General features: G+C 37.8%; 1 protein-coding gene across 14 annotated transcripts in view; it reads left to right on the plus strand.

Annotated features, from left to right (window-relative positions):
- The window catches only part of als2b (alsin Rho guanine nucleotide exchange factor ALS2 b), a 64,932-nt gene that overhangs the window by 33,539 nt on the left and 9,852 nt on the right, over positions 1-21,541 (plus strand). For all 14 annotated transcript variants that reach the window (XR_015493222.1, XM_087256690.1, XM_087256697.1 and 11 more), the window contains 13 exons: positions 2,218-2,288; positions 5,192-5,258; positions 5,336-5,538; positions 5,884-5,949; positions 6,037-6,135; positions 8,343-8,507; positions 10,493-10,604; positions 10,942-11,019; positions 15,081-15,214; positions 15,309-15,473; positions 17,239-17,356; positions 17,496-17,653; positions 17,729-17,836. Coding sequence is in view for 13 of the 14 variants with exons in the window: in XM_087256690.1 (XP_087112816.1) it covers positions 2,218-2,288; positions 5,192-5,258; positions 5,336-5,538; positions 5,884-5,949; positions 6,037-6,135; positions 8,343-8,507; positions 10,493-10,604; positions 10,942-11,019; positions 15,081-15,214; positions 15,309-15,473; positions 17,239-17,356; positions 17,496-17,653; positions 17,729-17,836 (1,544 nt within the window). In the remaining variant the exon portion in view is untranslated. The remainder of the gene's footprint in view (positions 1-2,217; positions 2,289-5,191; positions 5,259-5,335; positions 5,539-5,883; positions 5,950-6,036; positions 6,136-8,342; positions 8,508-10,492; positions 10,605-10,941; positions 11,020-15,080; positions 15,215-15,308; positions 15,474-17,238; positions 17,357-17,495; positions 17,654-17,728; positions 17,837-21,541) is intronic.

A 21,541-nucleotide genomic window follows, 5' to 3' on the forward strand; every position in this document is an offset into this window, starting at 1 on the left:
CACTTTAAACTGATGGATGAGTCAAAGCGATACACCGCTTAAGTTGCATTTAACCCAGAATATTCCTTTAAAGAATGTTATTATCTAAAATGATGTAGTATTTGTAACAGAGTTCAGTTTGAAACTGTAGATTTTGATTAGAATTCCCATTTAGAGTCTACCTTTTCTAAAATGTCTTGTTTTTTGGTGTGTTTGAAAGCTTAGTAAGATGACAGTACATCTGTCTGGGTTCATTCTGAGGCTTCCTGCTTGTAAACCCTTTGTTACAGATCTGATAAAGCACCTCTGCATAAATGTACCTGTATCTGGTTGTGATAGAGGGCATGTTGTGCTGGACGGTTTATGTTAAACAGTAGTGGTTCTGTTTAATGCTGAGTGCTGTACTAGTGAATGTGTCAGTGAGTATTTGACATGATAATTCATTATTTTGCTCTGTTTTGCTCCCTTTGATACCTCATAGAGTGTTTGTATGTGTCTGTTTGACCTTTACAGCATTACACCTTTTTCATCCTTTGGGGAAAAAAAGAACCATTTGTTCAGCATTTTTAATTTTCAAATGCTACTGTCATAGAATATCTTATAACTTACTTGTTTTGACACCATTAAGTTGTATATTTATTCTGTAGTATTCTATTATCTTTTACCACTAAAATAAAACACTAATTGCAGCCCTTTAAATGTTACAGTATTGTATTTAGTTTTATTTTAGCTTCTAATGGCTGCTAAAAATGAATAAAAATAGCCCTTAAAAGCACTAATTTTACTTCAAAATTTAAACCACAAAGTTTTGAACAGTTATGTAATGATATACAGTATGAGAAACTGATATTTAATTTGGCCTTTGCCAAAGATTACATTGAAATAATGTTATTCGTTTTTGTTTATACGTACATCAAAGGGATAGTTCACACAAAACTGTTGAACACAAAACAAGATATTCTGAAGAATGCTTGAAAGAATAGCTATTGACTCTTACACTACCTTACAAAGGCTTGTTAACGATCCCAGTTGTAAGAGCAACAAATAATAACTTGACCTCTAGTTGATCATTTGGAAAAGTGACAGAAGGTAGATTTTTCAGATGAATCATCTATTAAACTGCATCCCAATCATCACTAATAGTGCAGAAATACTATTGGAGCCAACATGAAGCCAAGATTCTCACAGAAATCAGTCAGTTTGGTAAAGAAAAAATCATGGTTTGGTGTTACATTCAGCATGGGTGCATGTGGGAGAAGTGCAGAGATGATGGCCATTACATTACAAACCACAGGAGAGGGCAAACTCTTCAGCAGGATAGCGCTGCTTCTCATACTTCAACCTCCACATCAATGATCCTAAAAGCATGAAGGTCAAGGTGCTGGAGGACTGGCCAGCCCAGTCACCAGATATAAATATTATTGAGCATGTCTGGGGTAAGATGAAGGAAGAGGCATTAAACATGAATCCAAATAATCTTGATGAACTCTGGGAGTCCTGCAAGAACGCTTTCTCTGCCATTCCAGATGACTTTATTAATAAGTTATTTGAGTCATTGCACAGATGTATGGATACTGTCCTCCAAGCCCATGGGAGTCATACACAATGTTAATTATTTCTCCACTGCACCATGACTTTACAGTATATTCAATACTGTACATCATTTATGTTAAGTGACAAGACTTTTGTCAACGCAAAGTCAGATCTTACTGTCCTAATTAAATAATTAAAAATCAAGACATGATCATATTTTATTTTGATAAAATAAGCGTAATATAGAGGCCTTTGCCTTTCATATCAGCCACTTCTGATACCAAATGATCAACTAGAAATCAAGTTATTATTTGTTGTTCCTAAAACGTGGATAGGTGACGAGACTTTTGTCAGGTAGTCTATAGTATATTTTTGTTGATACTATTGATGTCAAGTGCTGCTTTTTTTCTAAGATTTCTTCATAATACTTTGTTTTGAGTTCAACAAATTCATAAAAGTGAAAGAACCACTTGACTGTGAGGAAATGTAATTTTTTTGTTGAGCTGTCCCTTTAAGGCAAATGTGATGTAATGCCTATTATATCAATCTATATACAAATCTCTTAAAATTTACTGACAACTACCATAGCAATAATACACTGTGCATCTGAATCAGCAGTAGTGTAAATCCCAGGGAATGGATTGTCTGCATATTGTTCTTGCATAAGTTGTGTTACAATGTTACATTTGTATCAAATTTTTACAGTTTTCCACCCATCACATTTTTCCATTGGCTACGCTGTGGGTGGAGCCAATTTCTGAGGAGAGCACAGGCGTGTGAGTGAAGCAATCACTTTTATTTTTACTATAAATTGTGTTTTATGTGTCTTAAAGAGAGCCCCTTATACAAGATGTAAAATAAGCCTTTGGTGTCTTCAGAATGTGTTTGAAGTTTCAGCTCAAAATGCCCATCAGACCCTACATTATACCCTGCGGAATGTGTCAATTTTGGGGTCAGAAATGTTTTGCAAATGATCTAGGGAGTTTCTTTCTGTCCCCCATACCAATATACGTGTCTGCTTCTAATGTGTTAGATAAACGCAGCACAATGACAGACACAGACAGCGACTCAAATGAGGCAGAGATCCAGTTTCTGAGTCGAAAATACTGCAGTAAGGTTGAGCCAGAAAGTTTCCCAATGGTTATTTGAAGTAGTTGTTATAGAGTTTATTCAGACTTTCTGCTACGATGAATGAGCCACACACATACACACGTTTTTGCTACTTGCAGCAAATGTGACAGGATATAAGTATACACTCACCAGCTACTTTTAGGCATGTAGACATGGTCAAGATGATCTGCTGTAGTTCAATCCAAGCATCAGAATGGGGAAGAAAGGTGATTTAAGTGACTTTGAACGTGGCATGGTTGTTGGTGCCAGACACGCTGGTCTGAGTATTTCAGAAACACGCACAACCAGCTTTCACGCACAACCCTCTTTAGGTTTTACAGAGAATGGTCCAAAAAAGAGGAAATATCCAGTGAGCGGCAGTTCTGTAAGCGCAAATGCCTTGTTGTTGCCAGAGGTCAGAGGACAATGGCCAGACTGGTTCAACCCTGCTGAAAAATCCAGCTTAAACCAGCCTAAGCTGGTTGGTTGGTTTTAGCTGGTTGAACAGCCTGGTTTTAGAGGGGTTTTGGCCATTTCCAGCCTGGTCTTAGCTGGTCAGACTGGAAAATGACCAGCTAAAACCAGCTTGACCTGCCAGGTTTAAGCTGGACACAGCTGGTTTTGGCTGGGCTCACAGCCTGGTTAGGCTGATCAAGCTGGTTTTAGCTGGTCATCTCCCAGCCTGACCAGCTAAGACCAGGCTGGAAATAGCTGGAAACCAGCCTGGAAATGACCAAAACCCATCCAAAACCAGGCTGGTCAACCAGCTAAAACCAGCAAACCAGCCTATGCTGGTTTAAGCTGTTTTTTTAGCAGAGGAGCTGATAGAAAAGCAACAGTAACTCAAATAACCACTCGTTACAACCGAGGTATGCGTAAGAGCATCTCTGAACGCACAACACTTTCAACCTTGAGGCAGATAGGCTACAGCAACAGAAGACCACACCGGCTGCTACTTCTGTGAGCTAAGAACAGGAAACTGATGCTACAATACACACAGGCTCACCAAATTTGGACAATAGAAGATTGGAAAAATGTTGCCCGGTCTGATGAGTCTCAATTTCTGCTCCGACATTCGAATGGTTGGGTCAGAATTTGGTGCTAACAACATGAAAGCATGGATCCATCCTGCCTTGTATCAACAATTCAGGCTGGTGGTGGTGTAATGGTGTGTATTTGCAGCAGGTTAACACACCATGTCATGAAGCGCGAATCATCTCAGACTGGTTTCTCGAACATGACAATGAGTTCACTGTACTCAAATGGCCTCCACGGTCACCAGAGCTCAATCCACCTTTGGGATGTGGTGGAACGGGAGATTTACATCATGGATGTGCAGCCAACAAATCTGCAGCAACTGTGTGATGCTATCATGTCAATATTGACCAAAATCTCTCAGAAATATTACCAGTACCTTGTTGAATCTATGCCACAAAGGATTAGGGCAGTTCTGAATGCAAAAGGTGGTCCAACCCGGTACTAGTAAGGTGGACCTAATAAAGTGGCCAGTGAGTGTATGCTGCTGTATGGATATCCATTATGCTACTGTACAAATAAACATGATTCAACATCCACAAACCGAGACTTCTGTTGTTTGATTGTAGTGTCCTTGTATGCAGTTGTACTGACACTATGCAGATTTTGTGATTCCTATGGTAATGAATTACATAGCGATTTTACTGTCTTTATTACAAATATGCACTGTTTTAAAAACGTTTAACCTTGTAAAACTCATTCTTGAGTTGCAGCTGATCACAGAGAGTTAGAACAGATCTTTTAATCCTAGTTTCTTTGCAAATCCTGTTGGTTGGACTTGATAATACACGTTTATACTGAGACATGGTAATACACGCCTATCAATCAATTCGATAGGCAGAGATAACTGCTACATTAAAATCGCTAGCATTTGGATTAAAGCTGCTCAATATATTGTTTCAGCATCAATATCGGAATGTGATCACTCACAATAGTCACATCACGCATACACGCAATGCTAAGTCCGGACTATTATTTATAATTTCGCAAGTGTTTTTTTGAAGCCTGTGACTGTGTCTGGGTTTTAAAAGCATTCAGACATAAGAAATTGTAACTTTGCTTAATTAATAACGATTAATTTCATTGAATTGTTTATAAAACGAAAACTATGCATCATTGTTTTACATTTGATTATTCAATTACTGTATACCTAAATACAGTTTGGCTCTTTCAAAAATAAAAAGATGCTGTTTATTTCATTTGTACCTTCCTCTTTATTAAATTTCTATATGTTTGTAGATTGTTTATATTTTATTTTTGCACTTCTATACTATATCCTCCCAATATGTCCTCTTCTTGTGAAATTGTATTCATATCTTAATTTATATCGCAGAATAAAAAAATATCGCAATGTTAGATTTGTCCAATATCGTGCAGCCCTAATTTGGATCTGATTTACCATTAGAATATAAAAAAGGACTTAATGTGTTTATACTACTCTAATATGGCTGTGTACACACTATACTACACACATGACTGTCCAAACAGCTTCCAAAGGTTGATTTTGCATGATAATTGTGTTGTTTCTCCGCAGATATGGCCTAAAAGTGACTTCGCCTGAGGAAAGCTTCGCTCTGCTGGCTTCATCACCAGCTGAAAAAGTAGACTTGACTTTGAATGATTATAAGCTTTTCAGAAAACCGTCTAGTTGACTAAACGCGGATGTTCTGCTTTCCAGGCAAAGTGGCTTCGTTCTATAAACCAAGCGGTAGAGCAGGCGCTCAGTGGATTGGGGCATGATGGGATACCTCCTTCTACAGGGGTGACGCAGAGAGCAGATCCACCCATCTCCCGGACAGCATCCTACACCTTCTACAAAGACAGTCGGCTAAAGGATGCCAAATATGATGGCCGATGGGTCTCAGGGAAACCCCATGGGCGGTAGGTCAATAGCTACGTTTTCGTTTATTGCGTGTCGGCATTTGTCTACTGAGGCGTTAGTCCTTTATCAAATGAAAAAAAGATTCACGCAGCTTTTCATACCACAGCAAATTCCGTTTTTACTTTTGACGTTTGGCGCCTGGTTAATCAGGAAGTGCCGATTTTATTCTCTTTGACTTATTGAATGGAAACACTGCTTTATTTGCACATCTTTTATGGATATTCCAATTTGCGCATAAATTTAATTCGCATTTTTAAATGGAACCAAATATTGTTGGTGCCAATGTCTACTTCCAAAAAAAAAAAGAAAAGAGAAGATGATCATTGGCTGTGTTTGGGTTTTAGGGGCGTGGTCAAATGGCCAGATGGACGAATGTACACGGGGACATTCAAGAACGGCTTTGAAGATGGGTTAGTAGTAATGTGTTTTTCAGATTGTTATGCTGACATTGCATGCTTTCTATTCCTGGAAATATTTCACTGTTGTTTTCTGCACAGTTTTGGAGATTACGTTGTGTCCAATAAAACCCTGAACAGCTGTGATCATTATCAAGGCCAGTGGAAAGATGGCAAGATGCACGGTTTTGGAACATTCAGGTTTGCTTTTTGTTTGTAATGTGCGTGTAATTCTGTTTGAGAATGTATCCTGTTAGTTAAAAGGAGTTTTTTATGTTTCAGAATAAATAAATAAGAATAAATAAACGTGTCAAATACTGTGAAATACTGTAAAGTTATTATTATAATAAATATAAATATAATTTATTCTTCAGGGTTCCCACACTTCTTGAAAGTATTCAAAAGTACTTGAATTTCAGACATGGATTTAAGGCCTGGAAAATGCTTAAAAACAAACACGGGTCCTTGAAAGGGCTTTAATTAAATTTGAAATTAAATTTGTTTATGGTTTGGCTTCAACAATTTTACACAACTGTCAAAAACAGAGTTAAAAAAAAAGATTTGTACAATAACACTGACAAATAATGCAGATTTAATCAATTTTTCAAAAAACGCATTTGAATATCACCAGTAATGAATTCAACAAATTGTATTGCAGTTTTTCTCATTTGGTTTGGCTCATTTCTTCAAACAGGAATTACATTCTCAACATTCTCTATAAGATTGTTTTGTAAAACAGTCTGACAGTTTAGCAGAACACTATAGCTCCCTTGCAAAAGCTCATATATTTCCCAAACCTGTTCGCTCTTGTGTCAAAACTAAATTTTCTTCTCATCTAAACAGTCAGTGCCCCCAAAATCCTTTGTCTCTTTGGCATTGTGTAAGCACCGCAAGTCAAAATGTTTAGTTGTTTTGTCACTATCGCAGAGGACCATTGAAATATCCCTCATGTCCACCTTTAAGTCTTAGCCCACTTTTTGAAAATGGTTACTCGACTGTTTTTTGTCTTTTGACAGAATGCAATTGTGTATAAAACTAAATAAAATAAAAGTATAAGATTTTTAAAAAATTATTAAAAAGGATTTTAGTTTAAGAGAAGCCTCCCAGGTTTGACATCACACATTGCACTAATACTGCCAAGGAAATTGTAACAATTATCAACCACACACATAAAGTAATTTCCATACATCAGAATAAAACAAAATATATTGTAATATAAACACACAAACAAAAAAACATGAAGACTATATGCAGCCTACAGTGCTTGATTGGTCATCTGAGATGTGTGAAATTCCTCCTTTGTTAGTCAAGTTCTAGTTTCACCTGACTGTCAGTTGCTGTAATAAATGTATCAAATGTTCCACGGATTTATATACGGTATTCATGGTATTATGTTCTTGACTAATTTTGACAATTGAACAGACTATTGTGCATGTGAAGACGTATACCATGAAATTACGCTAACATATTTTGGAGCAAACAACCAATGAACTGAGAATCAACAATCAGTTTAGATCAACTAGATCTGTTCAATTGGAAATTCTGCTGTACTTAATCATTTGCAAAGATGTACTTAGACATTTGCAATTTAATTAAATGAATGAGAAAATTAAGTCTGTTGTGAACAATTGCCAAGTATTTTAGAGGTTTGTCCATGTTGTTTTGAGAATGTAATCCCTGTTACAAGAAATGAGCCAAACCAATAGGGAAAAACTACTCCGTCATTCATTCCTTCATTCATTCATTCATTCATTCATTCATTTATTATTCATTAATTTTCTTCAGCTTAGTCACTTAGGTGTCACTAAATCTGTTTTATATGTTTTACACAGTGGATGCACTTTCAACTGCAACCCAGTACTGGGAAACACCCATACACACTCGCATTCACACACACACTACGGCCAATTTAGTAAATCTAATTCACTTAAAGCGCATGTCTTTGGACTGTGGGGGAAATCGGAGCACCTGGAGGAAACCCACGCAAACATGGGGAGAATTTTTAAAAGTCCTTGAATCTGCTGTTTATGAGAGAGTGGAACCCTGATTCTTGGCAAAGCATAAGTTTTTTTACATTATTGCTCCTTATTTTACGCTAGTTATGGTCTGAATCTTCAGAAATCATTCGGAGATGATAACTTGCTGCTCGGGAAACATTGTACTGTATATTATTACATTTAAAAATATTTGCTAGTCTGTTTATTTTTTCGTTGTTGTGAAAATCATCATACATTTTTCTTAGGATTGTATGACGATCATAAAGTTCAAAAGAACAGCATTGAGTCTTTTAATTTTGTAACATTGTAAATATCTTGACCACCACTGTCTATTAATGTTATGCATCTTAGATGAAAATTCATTTTAATTTGATTTCCTGGAACTGACGCAAAGTGTGTGTTTGTGTTCAGATATGCCTCTGGTGAAGTGTATGAAGGCTCATTTCAAGACAACATGCGTCATGGTCATGGGATGCTGCGTAGTGGGAAGCTGAATTCCACCTCTCCCAGTGTCTTTATCGGCCAGTGGCAGTACGACAAAAAGTCTGGCTATGGAGTTTTTGATGACATCACACGGTATGCAAATAGACTGTAAAGATTCATTCACAGAATGGTTGAAGCACATTGTTGTTTTTAAATGTTTTATGTTTATTTATTGAATTTTCTACATGATACATGAAGTCAGTATATTACAACATAAATCTTAAATTGTTACTCATCAGCACTTCCCTAATAAGTACCTAATAATCACCTCTCTCAGCAACCCATAATGGGAAGAAAATGAATTAAATAAATTAATAAACATCTTAATTATTGTAATAAATATTAAATAATACAAATTAAAATAATTCAAAAATTAAAAAACATGAATAATATATATTTAGATATACAATGCATTCAGAAAGTGTTCATATCGCTTCACTTTTCCTACATTTTTTGTTGTTACACCTTATTCCAAAATGGATTAAATTAATTTATTTCCTCAAAATTCTACACACAAAACCCCATAATGACAATGTGAAAAAAGATTTTGTGGAATTGTTGAAAATTTATATATAAAAAAAACAGAAAAATCACATGTACAACAATATTCACAGCCTTTGCTCCATTCTTTGTTGTTGCACCTTTGGCAGCAATTACAGCCTCAAGTCTTTCTGAATATGATGCCACAAGCTTGGCACACCTGTCTTTAGGAATTTTTGCACATTCCTCTTAGCTCTGGGAGGGTCACTCAAGGACATTCACCCAGTTGTTGTGAAGTCACTCCATTGATATTTTGGCGGTGTGCTTTGGGTTATTTTCCTGCTGGAAGATGAACCGTTGCCCCAGTCTGAGGTCAAGAGCACTCTGAAGCAGGTTTTCATTCAAGATATCTCTGTACATTGCTGCATTCATCTTTCTCTCTATCCTGACTAGTCTTCCAGTTCCTCCTGCTGAAAAACATCCCCACAGCATGATGCTGCCACCACCATGCTTCACTGTAGTTATGGTATTAAACTGGTGATGAGCGGTGCCTGTTTTTCTCCAAACGTAACACCTGGCATTGACTCCAAAGAGTTCAAGTTTAGTCTCTTCAGACCAGAGAATTTAGTTTCTTATGGTCTGAGAGTCCTTTAGATGCCGTTTGGCAAATTTCTTACTAGGGAGTGCCTACCGTCTGGCCACTCTACCATACAGGCCTGATTGGTGGATTGCTGCACAGGACTCTTGGAAGAGTCCTGGTGGTTCCAAAAATCTTCCACTTACGGATGATGGAGGCCACTGTGCTCATTGGAACTTTCAGAGCAGCAGAAATTTTTCTGTAAGCTTCCCCAGCCTTGTGCCTCGAAACAATGCACAATATTTACTTAAACACTAAAAACTGAACTACCCTGATCCAGTTACTATGACCATATATGTGAAGCTGCTTTGAAACAATCTACATTGTAAAAGCGCTATACAAATAAAGCTGAATTGAATTAAATATTTTAATGCAAAACCTATTTCTAGTAGTTTGGATTACAATAGAGGCTATCAGAAATATGCAAAATACACTAAATATTATTTAAATCTGATGACACGGATCAAGATTTAAAAAATAATATCAGTGGACTAGCAGTGTGTGATATGCATTATTTCAGAAAAATATCTTAATTGTTTTTTTTCCCCGATGTACGAGCTGACAATGTCAAGTATGCCCCTCACATTGCAAAACACAAAAACACTATCTTGTATTAACAAAAAGTAATCGATGCTAGATGTTTAGTAATTATTAATTTATAACAGGCCTAAAATGAAAATACACTGAGCTAAATATGTCATAATTAATGTTGTTGACAGAAATCTCTCAAAATGGTGAAATATCTAGGTCACCCTTTTCAATAAGGTTTCATTAGTTAATGTATTTACTAACTTTAACTACTTGTAGAGCATTTATTAATCATTGTTCAACATTCACTAATGCTTTGTTAACATTCAAATTCATGGTTGTTAACAGTTGACAAGGGTATTAAATATATTAAATATTTTCAGACATGTATAAAAATATGTGCAGTACAGTAACTGTGTTTTAACTGTGTCAGAGGAGAGAAGTATATGGGCATGTGGCTGGATGATCAACGGCAGGGGAACGGAGTTGTTGTTACACAATTTGGCCTATACTATGAAGGTGCATTCAGCAACAACAAAATGATGGTGAGAATCACATAAGCACATATTTTTAATTATATTGTGGATTTTCCAAGTGTATTTGCAATATATTGTGTTTTATACAGCAGTGACCACTTAATCAAATATTGTAATATATTTGTTAAATAAAACCATATTTTGTTATTAAATGTTAAAGGTGTGGAAGAATTGATTGTGTTATTTGCATGTTGGTAATAAAAATGTTGAATACATGAAAGTTCATACTGTACATACTGACTCTTTTAACGCTCTTAAAATATCAAAACATAACACAAATATTCTTATTTGCTTTTAAAGTATGAGGCAATAATATTATTTGTCTTGTTATTTGATTTCTTTTAAGGGTACTGGGGTGTTACTCTCTGAAGATGACACTACATTTGAAGGAGAGTTTTTAGAAGACTGGACTCTTAATGGAAAGGTGATTCGTAATGTTCGCAAACACGTTTCCAGTTTACAATTTACAATAACACTGTGCACAAATTCAGGGTTTTTAAAAAAGTATCTTAAGCTCATCAAGGCTGCATTCATCTAATTGAAAATATTGTAAAATCACTTTTGAAAAATATAACATTAAAGTAACAGTTTTCTGTTTTAATATGGTTTAAAAGTGTAAAATAGTAATAGAGCAAAAAAAATGACAGATATTTGGTTAAAATATATAACATGAAGTCAACTATAATGCAGTATTACCAAAATTTACACACACAAAAAAAAAAAGTCAATGTCAACAACGAGTGACTCTTGATGATTCATTCATTCAGTTTCTTGTCGGCTTAGTCCCTTCATTAATCCGGGGTCGCCACAGCGGAACAAACCGCCAACTTATCCAGCAAATTTCTACGCAGTGGATGCCCTTCCAGCCGCAACCCATCCCTGGGAAACATCCACACACACATTGACACACACTCTAACACTACGGACAATTTAGCCTACCCAATTCACCTGTACCACATGTCTTTGGACTGTCCGGGAAACCAGAGCACCCGGAGGAAACCCACGCATGATGATTTTCAGAAGTATTTTTTTTAGGAATATAAGGTTAAAATCTGCATTTATTTTGTAACATTTTTAGTCATTACCATATAATTTTTATTAATTTCAGGCTTCCTTGATGAATAAAAGTATTTGGAATTTTGGTATTTTGGTAAAATTCTCCAAATCATTGAATCAGATGTTCATATCACTTCCATTTCCACAGGTGTATAATAGAAAGCACTAGGCAATAAGTTTGCCATGATACTGGAATTCGGTACCAATCGATACTTAAATTAAAAAAATGTCAATTTCCCACTAACATTTAAGTGCTGTTGAGCGTGTTCTTATACAGCGCTGATTTGCCATTGTGTTCACATGCTCAACAGAAATGACTGTGATTGGCCATTAGGGTCATCAGTTCACCGAACTCACTTCTGTTTACTGACAGTGCATTCACATGGTGCTTCAGCGTCAACGCTTGACGGATGGCGTGTCTGATGAATTTAGTCTGCAACTGGCTACTAATGTCTGAGCTGGAGTATTTCCATAAAGCGATCTAATTGGCTGTTGAGCCCATTGGTTCTTAAAAAATTGAGAAATTTCCTACCTCTACAGTCAGCAACGCCACTGAAGCGGCGCTGACAGATCACAATGCAGTTCTGCAACGCCTGACGTCACCCATTCAAAGTGAATAGGAAGCGTTGATGCTGACACCTCATGTGAATGCCGCGTGAGTGTAAGTACAGATAAAGGAACACTGGAGCGTTTTGAAGTTGTGATTCATCAGCAGATCGCTCAAATGCCAGCTTATAATCAAACCAGCTATTCGACGTGTCTTTGAAACGCTCCAGTGTCCCTGTATCTGTGGTTACACTCAGTAAACAGTGGTGAGTTTGGTGAACTGATGACCTTCACGGCCCATCACAGTCATTTCTGTTAAGCACGTGAACACTATGGCAAATCAGCGCTGTTTAGGAATGTGCTTAGTAGCGCTCAATAGTTAGCGGGAAATGTTTTTAAAATGTCAGTATTGACTGGTACTGAATTCCAGTATCATGCAACCCTAGAAGGCATGCAGATTTCTTCTGCAAACATTTGCGAAAAAATTGGTTGCTCTTTGGAGCTCGGGGAATTCAAGCATGATAATGTTATAGGTAGTTCATTTGTGAGAATTCCTCACTACTAAATATTCCATGGTCAACTGTTGCATTATTATAGTAAACTCATAAACTCATAAAATGGGGTTAGTGTGCAGAAGCCAAAAGCTTCATGTTGCCTCAAGAACAGTGCTTGGAATTTGAATTCAATGAATGGGTTTCTGACTAAGCGGCTGCATCCAACACTTGCATCACCAATGCTTTTCTGTCTGGCCGTCAAATGGATAAATCTGGGATTGGTGGTTACACATAGTGCCAAATGTAAAATTTGCTGGATGGGGGGTTTTGGTGCAGCGTTGTTTTTCAGGGGTTGGGCTTGGCCCCATAGTTCTTAATGCTTCAGCATACCAAGACATTTTGTCCAATTTCATGCTCCCAACTTTGTGGGAAATGTTTGGTCAATGCCCCTTTCTGTTTCAACATGACATCATGTAAAAACATGACAGTGTAAAAAGCAAAGTCCAAAGAGACATGAATGAGCGAGATTGGTGTGGAGGAAATGGACTGGCCTGAAAAGAGTCCTGACATCAACCTAAATGAGCACTTTTGGAATTACTTAGGCTGTAAGCCATGTCTTCTCATCTAACATCGGTGTCTGGCCTCATAAATGTCCTTCTAATACAGAGGTGCCCAAACTCGGCCCTGGAGGGCCGGTGTCCTGCAAAGTTTAGTTCCAGCCCCAATCAGACACACCTAGGCTAGCTAAACAAGCTCTTACTTTTTCCTCCAGGAGCGTGTTTGGGCACTGCTGTTCTTGAAGAATGGTCAAAATTTCCCCTAAACACTTTGGAAAGCCTTCAACAGTTGAAGCTGTTATAGCCTCAAATGGTGGCCAACTGCATAATAATGCAAAAAACAGAAATGTGCGCACATCTAGAAAAATCTTGAAGGCAGGTGCACGATCAAAAGACAAACATAAGTAGCAAAAGATTCAAAGTAAATCGGCACACTGCCACTTTAGCTCTCAAAAAAATTTTAATGTCAAAATTACAAAATTACAAAATCACAACGTTTCGACCGACATGGTCTTCATCAGGTAAAGCGTTGCAAATGGAAGTCCTCCAGAAATAGTCAAACAGCTCTACACAGCACCTGCAGTCAATTATCACAATCAGCTAACAAGCCGGTAAACAGGAACATTTGCATACAATAATATACATCTAAACAATGTGAAAAACATGCACACCATTACAAACAGACATTTAAAATACAAATACAAATTCTCACTATAGAATTCCTCGGAGACAGTATTCTATAGGCTAAATAGATATAGCGCATCACACCTGCACAAAATCACATCAATCAAACAGAAGGCCAGTAGATCTAGGGGCAAGAACATTATGTACATATTTAGTATACAACAATTCATTCATTCTTTTTTTTGTCAGCTTAGTCCCTTTACCAATCCGGGGTCGCCACAACAGAATGAACCGCCAACTAATCCAGCAAGTCTCTACGCAGCGGATGCCCTTCCAGCCGCAACCCATCTATGGGAAAAGTATACAACAATATAGCATGCAAATACACTTACAAAAAGGATTTTAAATCAAAATCCAAATTCAAACCTCTCGGGGATAAAGTGTTTAGTGTGTAAATGTAAAAATATAAAAAGCTTCCCTCTGTAATAAAAGTCTGTCAACATCGCCACCCCTTCTCGGCACCTTCACTTGTTCAATGCCAATATATCGCAAAGTCGCAAGGTTATGTTTCAATGCATTAAAATGAACGGCGATAGGATTTCGTTGATCGTTTAATCGTATATTACTTCTGTGTTCAGCAATTCGTGTTTTTAAACACCGTCTTGTTTTACCTATATAGGCTAAACCACAAGGACATTTAATCATATAGATCACATTTTTTGTGTTGCATGAAATCACACCTTTAATCTTTAATTGCTTACCTGAATGTGGATGACTAAAAAACTGACATTTGGTTGTAAAATTACACTGTGCGCATTGACCACATCTATAGTTACCTTCAGGGACTGAGAAAGGATTATCCGACCGATCGGAACCTTGATCTGCTCTCACTATCATTTGTCGCACATTAGGAGCTCGTTTAAAAACAATTCGTGGAGGATCTTTACAACAGTGTCTCATGTTTGACTATTTCTGGAGGACTTCCATTTGCAACGCTTTACCTGATGAAGACCATGTCGGTCGAAACGTTGTGATTTTGTAATTTTGACATTAAAATTTTTTTGAGAGCTAAAGTGGCAGTGTGCCGATTTACTTTGAATCTTTTTCAACTGCATAATAAACCATACAGTTTGTCCATACAGTTTGTCATTAGCTTTAATGTGCATGTAAAGGCAGATGTCCCAAAACTTTTTGTCTTCTCTCCACAGGGTGTGTTGACCATGCCGAATGGAGACTATATTGAAGGCTCTTTTTGTGGAGTTTGGGGAACCGGGCTAAAGATGTCAGGTTCCTACTACAAACCCAGCCTGTACGACTCAGACAAGGAGAAGGGTCATGCACTGTAAGAGCATTGTTGATCTGTGAAGCGTACTCAAATTTTTTGTTACATTATGATTTTAGATGGAGAACCTATATGTTAATGAGTTTGTGTGCAGTAAACTGGGCCGGTTAGCAGTTCACTCTGAAGAGAAGTGGAAGGCTGTGTTTTTGGAGTGCTGGAACAGGCTCGGTTGTGATTCCCCTGTACAGGGGCAAACCACGACAGCGTGGGACAACATTGCCATTGCACTCACTGCTAACCTGAGACAGCAGAGAGACAGGTACAGATTTCAGTGACACTTTTTTTCTTTGGCTTAGTCTTTGATTTATCTGGGTTCATCACAGCAGAATGAACCACCAACTACTCTGGTATTTTTTTTTATATGCAACGGATGCCCTTCCAGCAGCAAAGCGGTTATTAGGCGCAAGATAACACTGGTCATACACTCACCGGCCACTTTATTAGGTACACCTTACTAGTACCATTTTAGACCCCCTTTTGCCTTCAGAAAGCTGCCTTAATCCTTTGTGGCATAAATTCAACAAGGTACTGGAAATAGTCCTCAGAGATCCAAATTGACATGATAGTGTTTGTCAGCTGCACATTTGTGATGTAAATCTCCCGTTCCATCACATCCCAAACATGCTGTATTGGATTGAGATCTGGTGACTGTGGAGGCCACTTGAGTACAGTGAACTCATTGTCATGTTCAAGAAACCAGTCTGAGATGATTTGTGCTTTATGACATGGCGAGTTTACCTGCTGGAAGTTGACATCCAAGGATGGGTACACTGTGGTCATAAAGGGATGGACATGGTCAGCAACAATACTCAGGTAGGCTGTGGCGTTGACACGATGCTCAATTTGTACTAATGGGCCTAAAGTGTGCCAAGAAAATATCTCTCACACCATGAGACCACCACCACCACCACCCTGAACAGTTGATGCAAGGCAGGATGGATCCATGCTGTCATGTTGTTGATGCCAAATTCTGACCCCACCATCTGAATGTTGCAGCAGAAATTGAGACTCATCAGACCAGGCAACGTTTTTCCAATCTTCTATTGTCCAATTTTGGTGAGCCTGTGCGAATTGTAGCCTCAGTTTCCTGTTCCTAACTGACAGTAGTGGCATCCAGTGTGGTCTTTTGCTGCTGTAGCACATCCGCCTCAATGTTGGACGTGTTGTGCATTCAGAGATGCTCTTCTGCATACCTCGGTTGCAACTAGTGGTTATTTGAGTTACTGTTGCCTTCCTTTCAGCTCCAACCAGTCTGGCCATTCTCCTCTGACTTCTGCCCTCAACAATGCATTTGGGCCCACAGAACTGCCGCTCACTGTATATTTTCTCTTCTTCAGGACCATTCTCTGTAAACCCTGGAGATGGTTGTCCCATCCCAGTGCATCAGCAGTTTTTAAAGTACTCAGACCAGCCCATCTGGCATAAACCACCATGCCACATTCAAAGTCACTTAAATCACCTTTCTTCCCCAGTCTGATGCTCGGTGTGAACTGCAGCAGATCGTTTTGACCATGTCTACATGCCTAAATGCATTGAGTTGCTGTTATGTGATTGGCTGATTAGAAAATTGCCTTAGCAAGCAGTTGGACAGGTGTACCTAATAAAGTGTCCGATGACTGTAAACAGTGATCAGAATCACCGGTTGAGATGTGGAGATGTGCCTCCTTATACAAATATTGAAATATGAAATTTTAACTAATTATTAGACATTTTAAAGTGTTTGGAAATCAAAACGTGGCAGCGAGTGAGACCTAATGAGACAGCATAATTTTGCCTAAAATTGTTGAATTGTGCATATTGTTAATTGTGATTGTTATTGACCTTATTGCTACAGTATGTATATCCAGATATTTGACTGAGGAAAAAATAGAGGAGCACTTGATTTTACAAAATAAAGATGATATAATTGGTAGCTAACGAAGAAAATGAATAAGAACTGCAACATCCCCCCCCCAAAAATTATGAATTTAAAAATATGTAATAGTTTAATTTGTCAAAACTGAATGTTTATGTTCGTATTTTAGTCCAGAGTTGCTGAGCCGCTCACATCACAAAACACTAGAGAGTCTTGAGTGCATCCCTCAACATGTGGGTCCTGTAACATTAGAGGTGTACCACACGATCCGTCGGTACCTGGTGAAGGTAAACATTGTATTTATTAACTGATGCTAAACCACACTTTCCTCCAACACATTAGCTTCCTACTGTATATTTACCACTTTTGTACCACTGATTATTTTGCTCTGTATATCACAGACCCATGATGTGTGTTTCATTTCAGGCATGTGATACTCCTCTGCATCCTCTGGGTCGGCTGGTGGAGACGCTGGTTTCGGTATACCGGATGACGTATGTTGGTGTTGGAGCAAACCGCAGGTTATTACCGCAGGCCGTCAATGAGATCAAGTCCTATCTCAGCCGTATCTTTCAGCTCGTCAGGTAAGATGATCTGTAAAACAGAAAAGGAAGTGTGCTTTTCCATGTCTTTTAAATAACATGCTTGTTTGTGTTTAGATTTCTCTTTCCCGAACTGCCAGAAGAAGGAGGTTCACTAGCCGACCCTCCAAAAAAGAAGGTCGGCACAGACGCTGATGGAAAGCTGCTGGAGTCTCCTAAACCTGGGTATGGAAAATAGTATTAAAGGACTCTAAGGGTGGTCTATGCAACTGCAGTTGTTCATATTACAATTAGCTTTTAACTGGAATGTAAACAAAAAACATTCTTTATTCATTTTCCTTCGGCTTAGTCCCTTTATTTATCAGGGGTCGCCACAGCGGAATGAACCGCCAACTTATCTAGCAAATGTTTTACCCAGTACTGGGAAACATCCACACGCACTCATTCACACACATACACTACGGCCAGTTTAGTTTAAGCAATTCACCTGTATCGCATGTCTTTGGACTGTGAGGAAACTGGAGCACCCGGGGGAAACCCACGCAAACATGGGGAGAACATGCAAATCTCACAAAGAAATGCCAACTGAGCCAGCCGGTACTCGAACCAACGACCTTTTTGCTGTGAGGAGACAGCGCTAACCAATGAACCACTGTATCGCCTTGGTTAATCATAATTATGGCATTATAATTCCATGAAATTAAGATTATAGGTGGAGGAAACGAATTACAACCACTCACATTACTGTAATTAACTACATTTTTGGGGTATTTGTACTTTCATGACTAGAATTTTAAGTTTGTAATTTTACTTGTATTAAGCTAGTAATTTACTTTGTTACTTTTAAAATCACAATTTGTTACGGAGTACCATAATTTAATTAATATTTCGGTCCCACTTTATATTAAATGTTCTTAACTACTATGTACCTCCATCAAAAAATAAATACAATGTACTTACTGTGTTTATAATGTACTTGAGAACACTTGTGGTGCTTTTGAGTTGGGATAGAGGTTGGGTTATAGACAGGTTTGGTGGTATGGGTAGGTTTAAGGGTGGGTTAAGGTGTAAGGGATGGTCAACAGTGTATTTACAAATGTAATTACAAAAGTTAAATACAGATGTAGTTACATACATGTATTTAATCAAGCATAAGTACATAGTAAATACATGTATTTACACAATAAGTACATGGTAACAATCTATTAATTCCTGTGTAAGTACAAATTAGTTTAGGCCACTTAATATAAAGTGGGACCAATATTTCAACCACTGACCAGCATTTCAGTATCCAATAAAAAAAATCTCATATTAACGGACCAATGAAAAGCCTGGTACGTTATTTAAACTGAAAAAAAAAAAATTCAGGCTACTGCAGATTTACGTGAGTTGACCGTCATCATACAGTCACAAAGTTATCGATTGACATATGGAGATTCAAGACAACAGAAATGACGAAAAAATAGCAGAGGATGAATGCCCATGGCCACACCCGGAGAAGCTGTTCACCTACAGGTACAGAGGGAAGAAAGGGGACAGCTGTGCTGATGCAGTGTGAATAGCTTTGTTATCTTCTATAAATTCTAATTTAATTTATGCCCAACACTGGAATATCGCATAAAAGACGTGCAAATAAAGCAGCACTTCCGTCCAACAAGTCAAAGAAAACAAAATCGTCACTTCCGGATTAACTAGCGGCAAATATCAAAAGAAAAAACTGAATTTGCTGCGGAAGGAGAAGCTGTGTGAATGTATTATCTTCATCTAATAAATTACTTGCACCTCAGAAGGCAATCCTGACACGCAATCAACGTGCGCTGGCGTTTGAAGGCTCGAGACATGAAGTGCAGACATTTCTGGAGGTCATTAATAATATAATAACACTAATACTGAAATGGTTGAGGCGTTTTAGAATGACCAAAACAGCACTTTAGATGTTTTACAATGTGCTCAGCCTGCTGCTTTGTCCATTCGCAGACATTTTCAAAATGTATGTACATCATGGTGTTTTCATCAACCGTTTTTTTTTTTTTTTTTTATGTGCATATCCAAAAAGCACATAAAAATCAGTGGATGAAACCTGCCCTCTGTTGTACCATCCGGCTTACTTGTTATCCCATAAGTTAAGTTAATAATGTTTATAAAGTTACAAGAAGACTTACAACTTAATTTTTGTGACATTTTATTTATTTTATTTGTGTGTGTATATATATTTTCGGGCGGGCGAATTGTTTTTTTTATTGCCTGGATCTTGTCTGATTCAGCAATTATGGATAATTCCAGCAATGCCACCAGCTAAAAAAGTAATTTGTACTCTGGGTGGTTTTCATGAAGAGTAGTTTGTACTTTTACTTGAGTACTTTTTAACACCAGTATTTTTACTTGTAATTGAGTATAATTTCAGCAATGTAGCAGTACTTGTAATTGAGTACATTTTTTTTCCTCTTTCCACCACTGATTAAGATTAGAATTTGACATACAATTACATAAAATGTTTGAATGAAAAACACAATTATGAGATACTAAGTCCTAATTAGGAGATAAGTTGAAATCATAAATTGACATTGTGAGATAATAAGAATTTTGAGAAAAGGAATTCATAAGAAGTCATATGGCAAAACTATGACAAAACATTGAGAATTATGAATCATAAAATAAGTCATAAAATTATGAGATACTAATTATTATTAATTGAATTTATGACACTCATAGTTATATCAAATGAGGTATTAAGTCATAATAATTGCAGGATTTAAATTACAGTATACACAGTGAGAATAAATATATTTTCTTTTTATCTTATTACAGTTATGACGTTGTACAGTGGGGGAAATAAGGTGTTTTTGACTTGAAATTTTCCCCGGATGTTGGTAACAACCAAAAAAATTTAGAAATGCAAAGAAAACATTTATGTGTAATAAAATCGAATGGCGAAGTATTGAACACATGAAGAAAGGCAGGTGCAGAAAGGCAGTGAAAGTCCAGACAGCAGCTGAAATCTCTCAGTAGTTCTTCAGCAACCCTCTGCCTTTCCTCAGAGTAAATGAATATTCGCTGCTTCAGTCCAACATCTACATTAGCAAGATGTTGAAAATGAAACCGGGGTGGACATTTCAGCAGGAGAATAATCCAAAACACAGCCAAGGAATCTCAAATGCTTTCAGAGAAAGAAAGTCAAGCCGTGGAATGGCCCAGCCAATCACCTGACTTGAATCCAATAGAAAATACTTAATAAAGATCAGATTTGGTAGACGAGCCCCACAGAACCACCAAGATTTTTTACACTCTTTTGAAGTCTGTGAAAAACTCACACTTGAGCAATGCATGTGACTTCGTTCTCCATTTGAGAGGCGTCTTTAAGTAACCCTCTATATCAGGAGTGTCCAAACTCGTTCCGGGAGGGCTGGTGTCCTGCATGTTTTAGTTCCAACCCCAATTAAACACAACTGAACCAGCTAATCAAGCTCTTTCTAGGCGAACTAGAAGCTTCCAGGCAGGTGTGTTAAAGAAAGTTGGCACTAAACTGTGCAGGACACCAGCCCTCCAGGACTGAGTTTGGACACCCCTGCTCCGTCATAATAACTATAAACTGTTAAAAGGGGTAACAGCACAATGAGATGCTAAATACTAATTATTACTTGTGACAACTTTAAAATTATGAGTCCTAATTATAATGAGGGGCGAAGCAGTGGCGCAGTAGGTAGTGCTGTCGCATCAAAGCAAGAAGGTCGCTGGGTTGCTGGTTCGATCCTCGGCTCAGTTGGCGTTTCTGTGCGGAGTTTGCATGTTCTCCCTGCGTTCGCGTGGGTTTCCTCCGAGTGCTCCGGTTTCCCCCACAGTCCAAAGACAAGCAGTACAGGTGAATTGGGTAGGCTAAATTGTCCGTAGTGTATGAGTGTGTGTGGATGTTTCCCAGAGATGGGTTGCGGT

Source organism: Danio rerio, chromosome 6, assembly GCF_052040795.2.
Source record: "Danio rerio strain M-AB ecotype USA chromosome 6, GRCz13ab, whole genome shotgun sequence".
In the NCBI taxonomy this organism is placed as follows: Eukaryota; Metazoa; Chordata; class Actinopteri; order Cypriniformes; family Danionidae; genus Danio; species Danio rerio.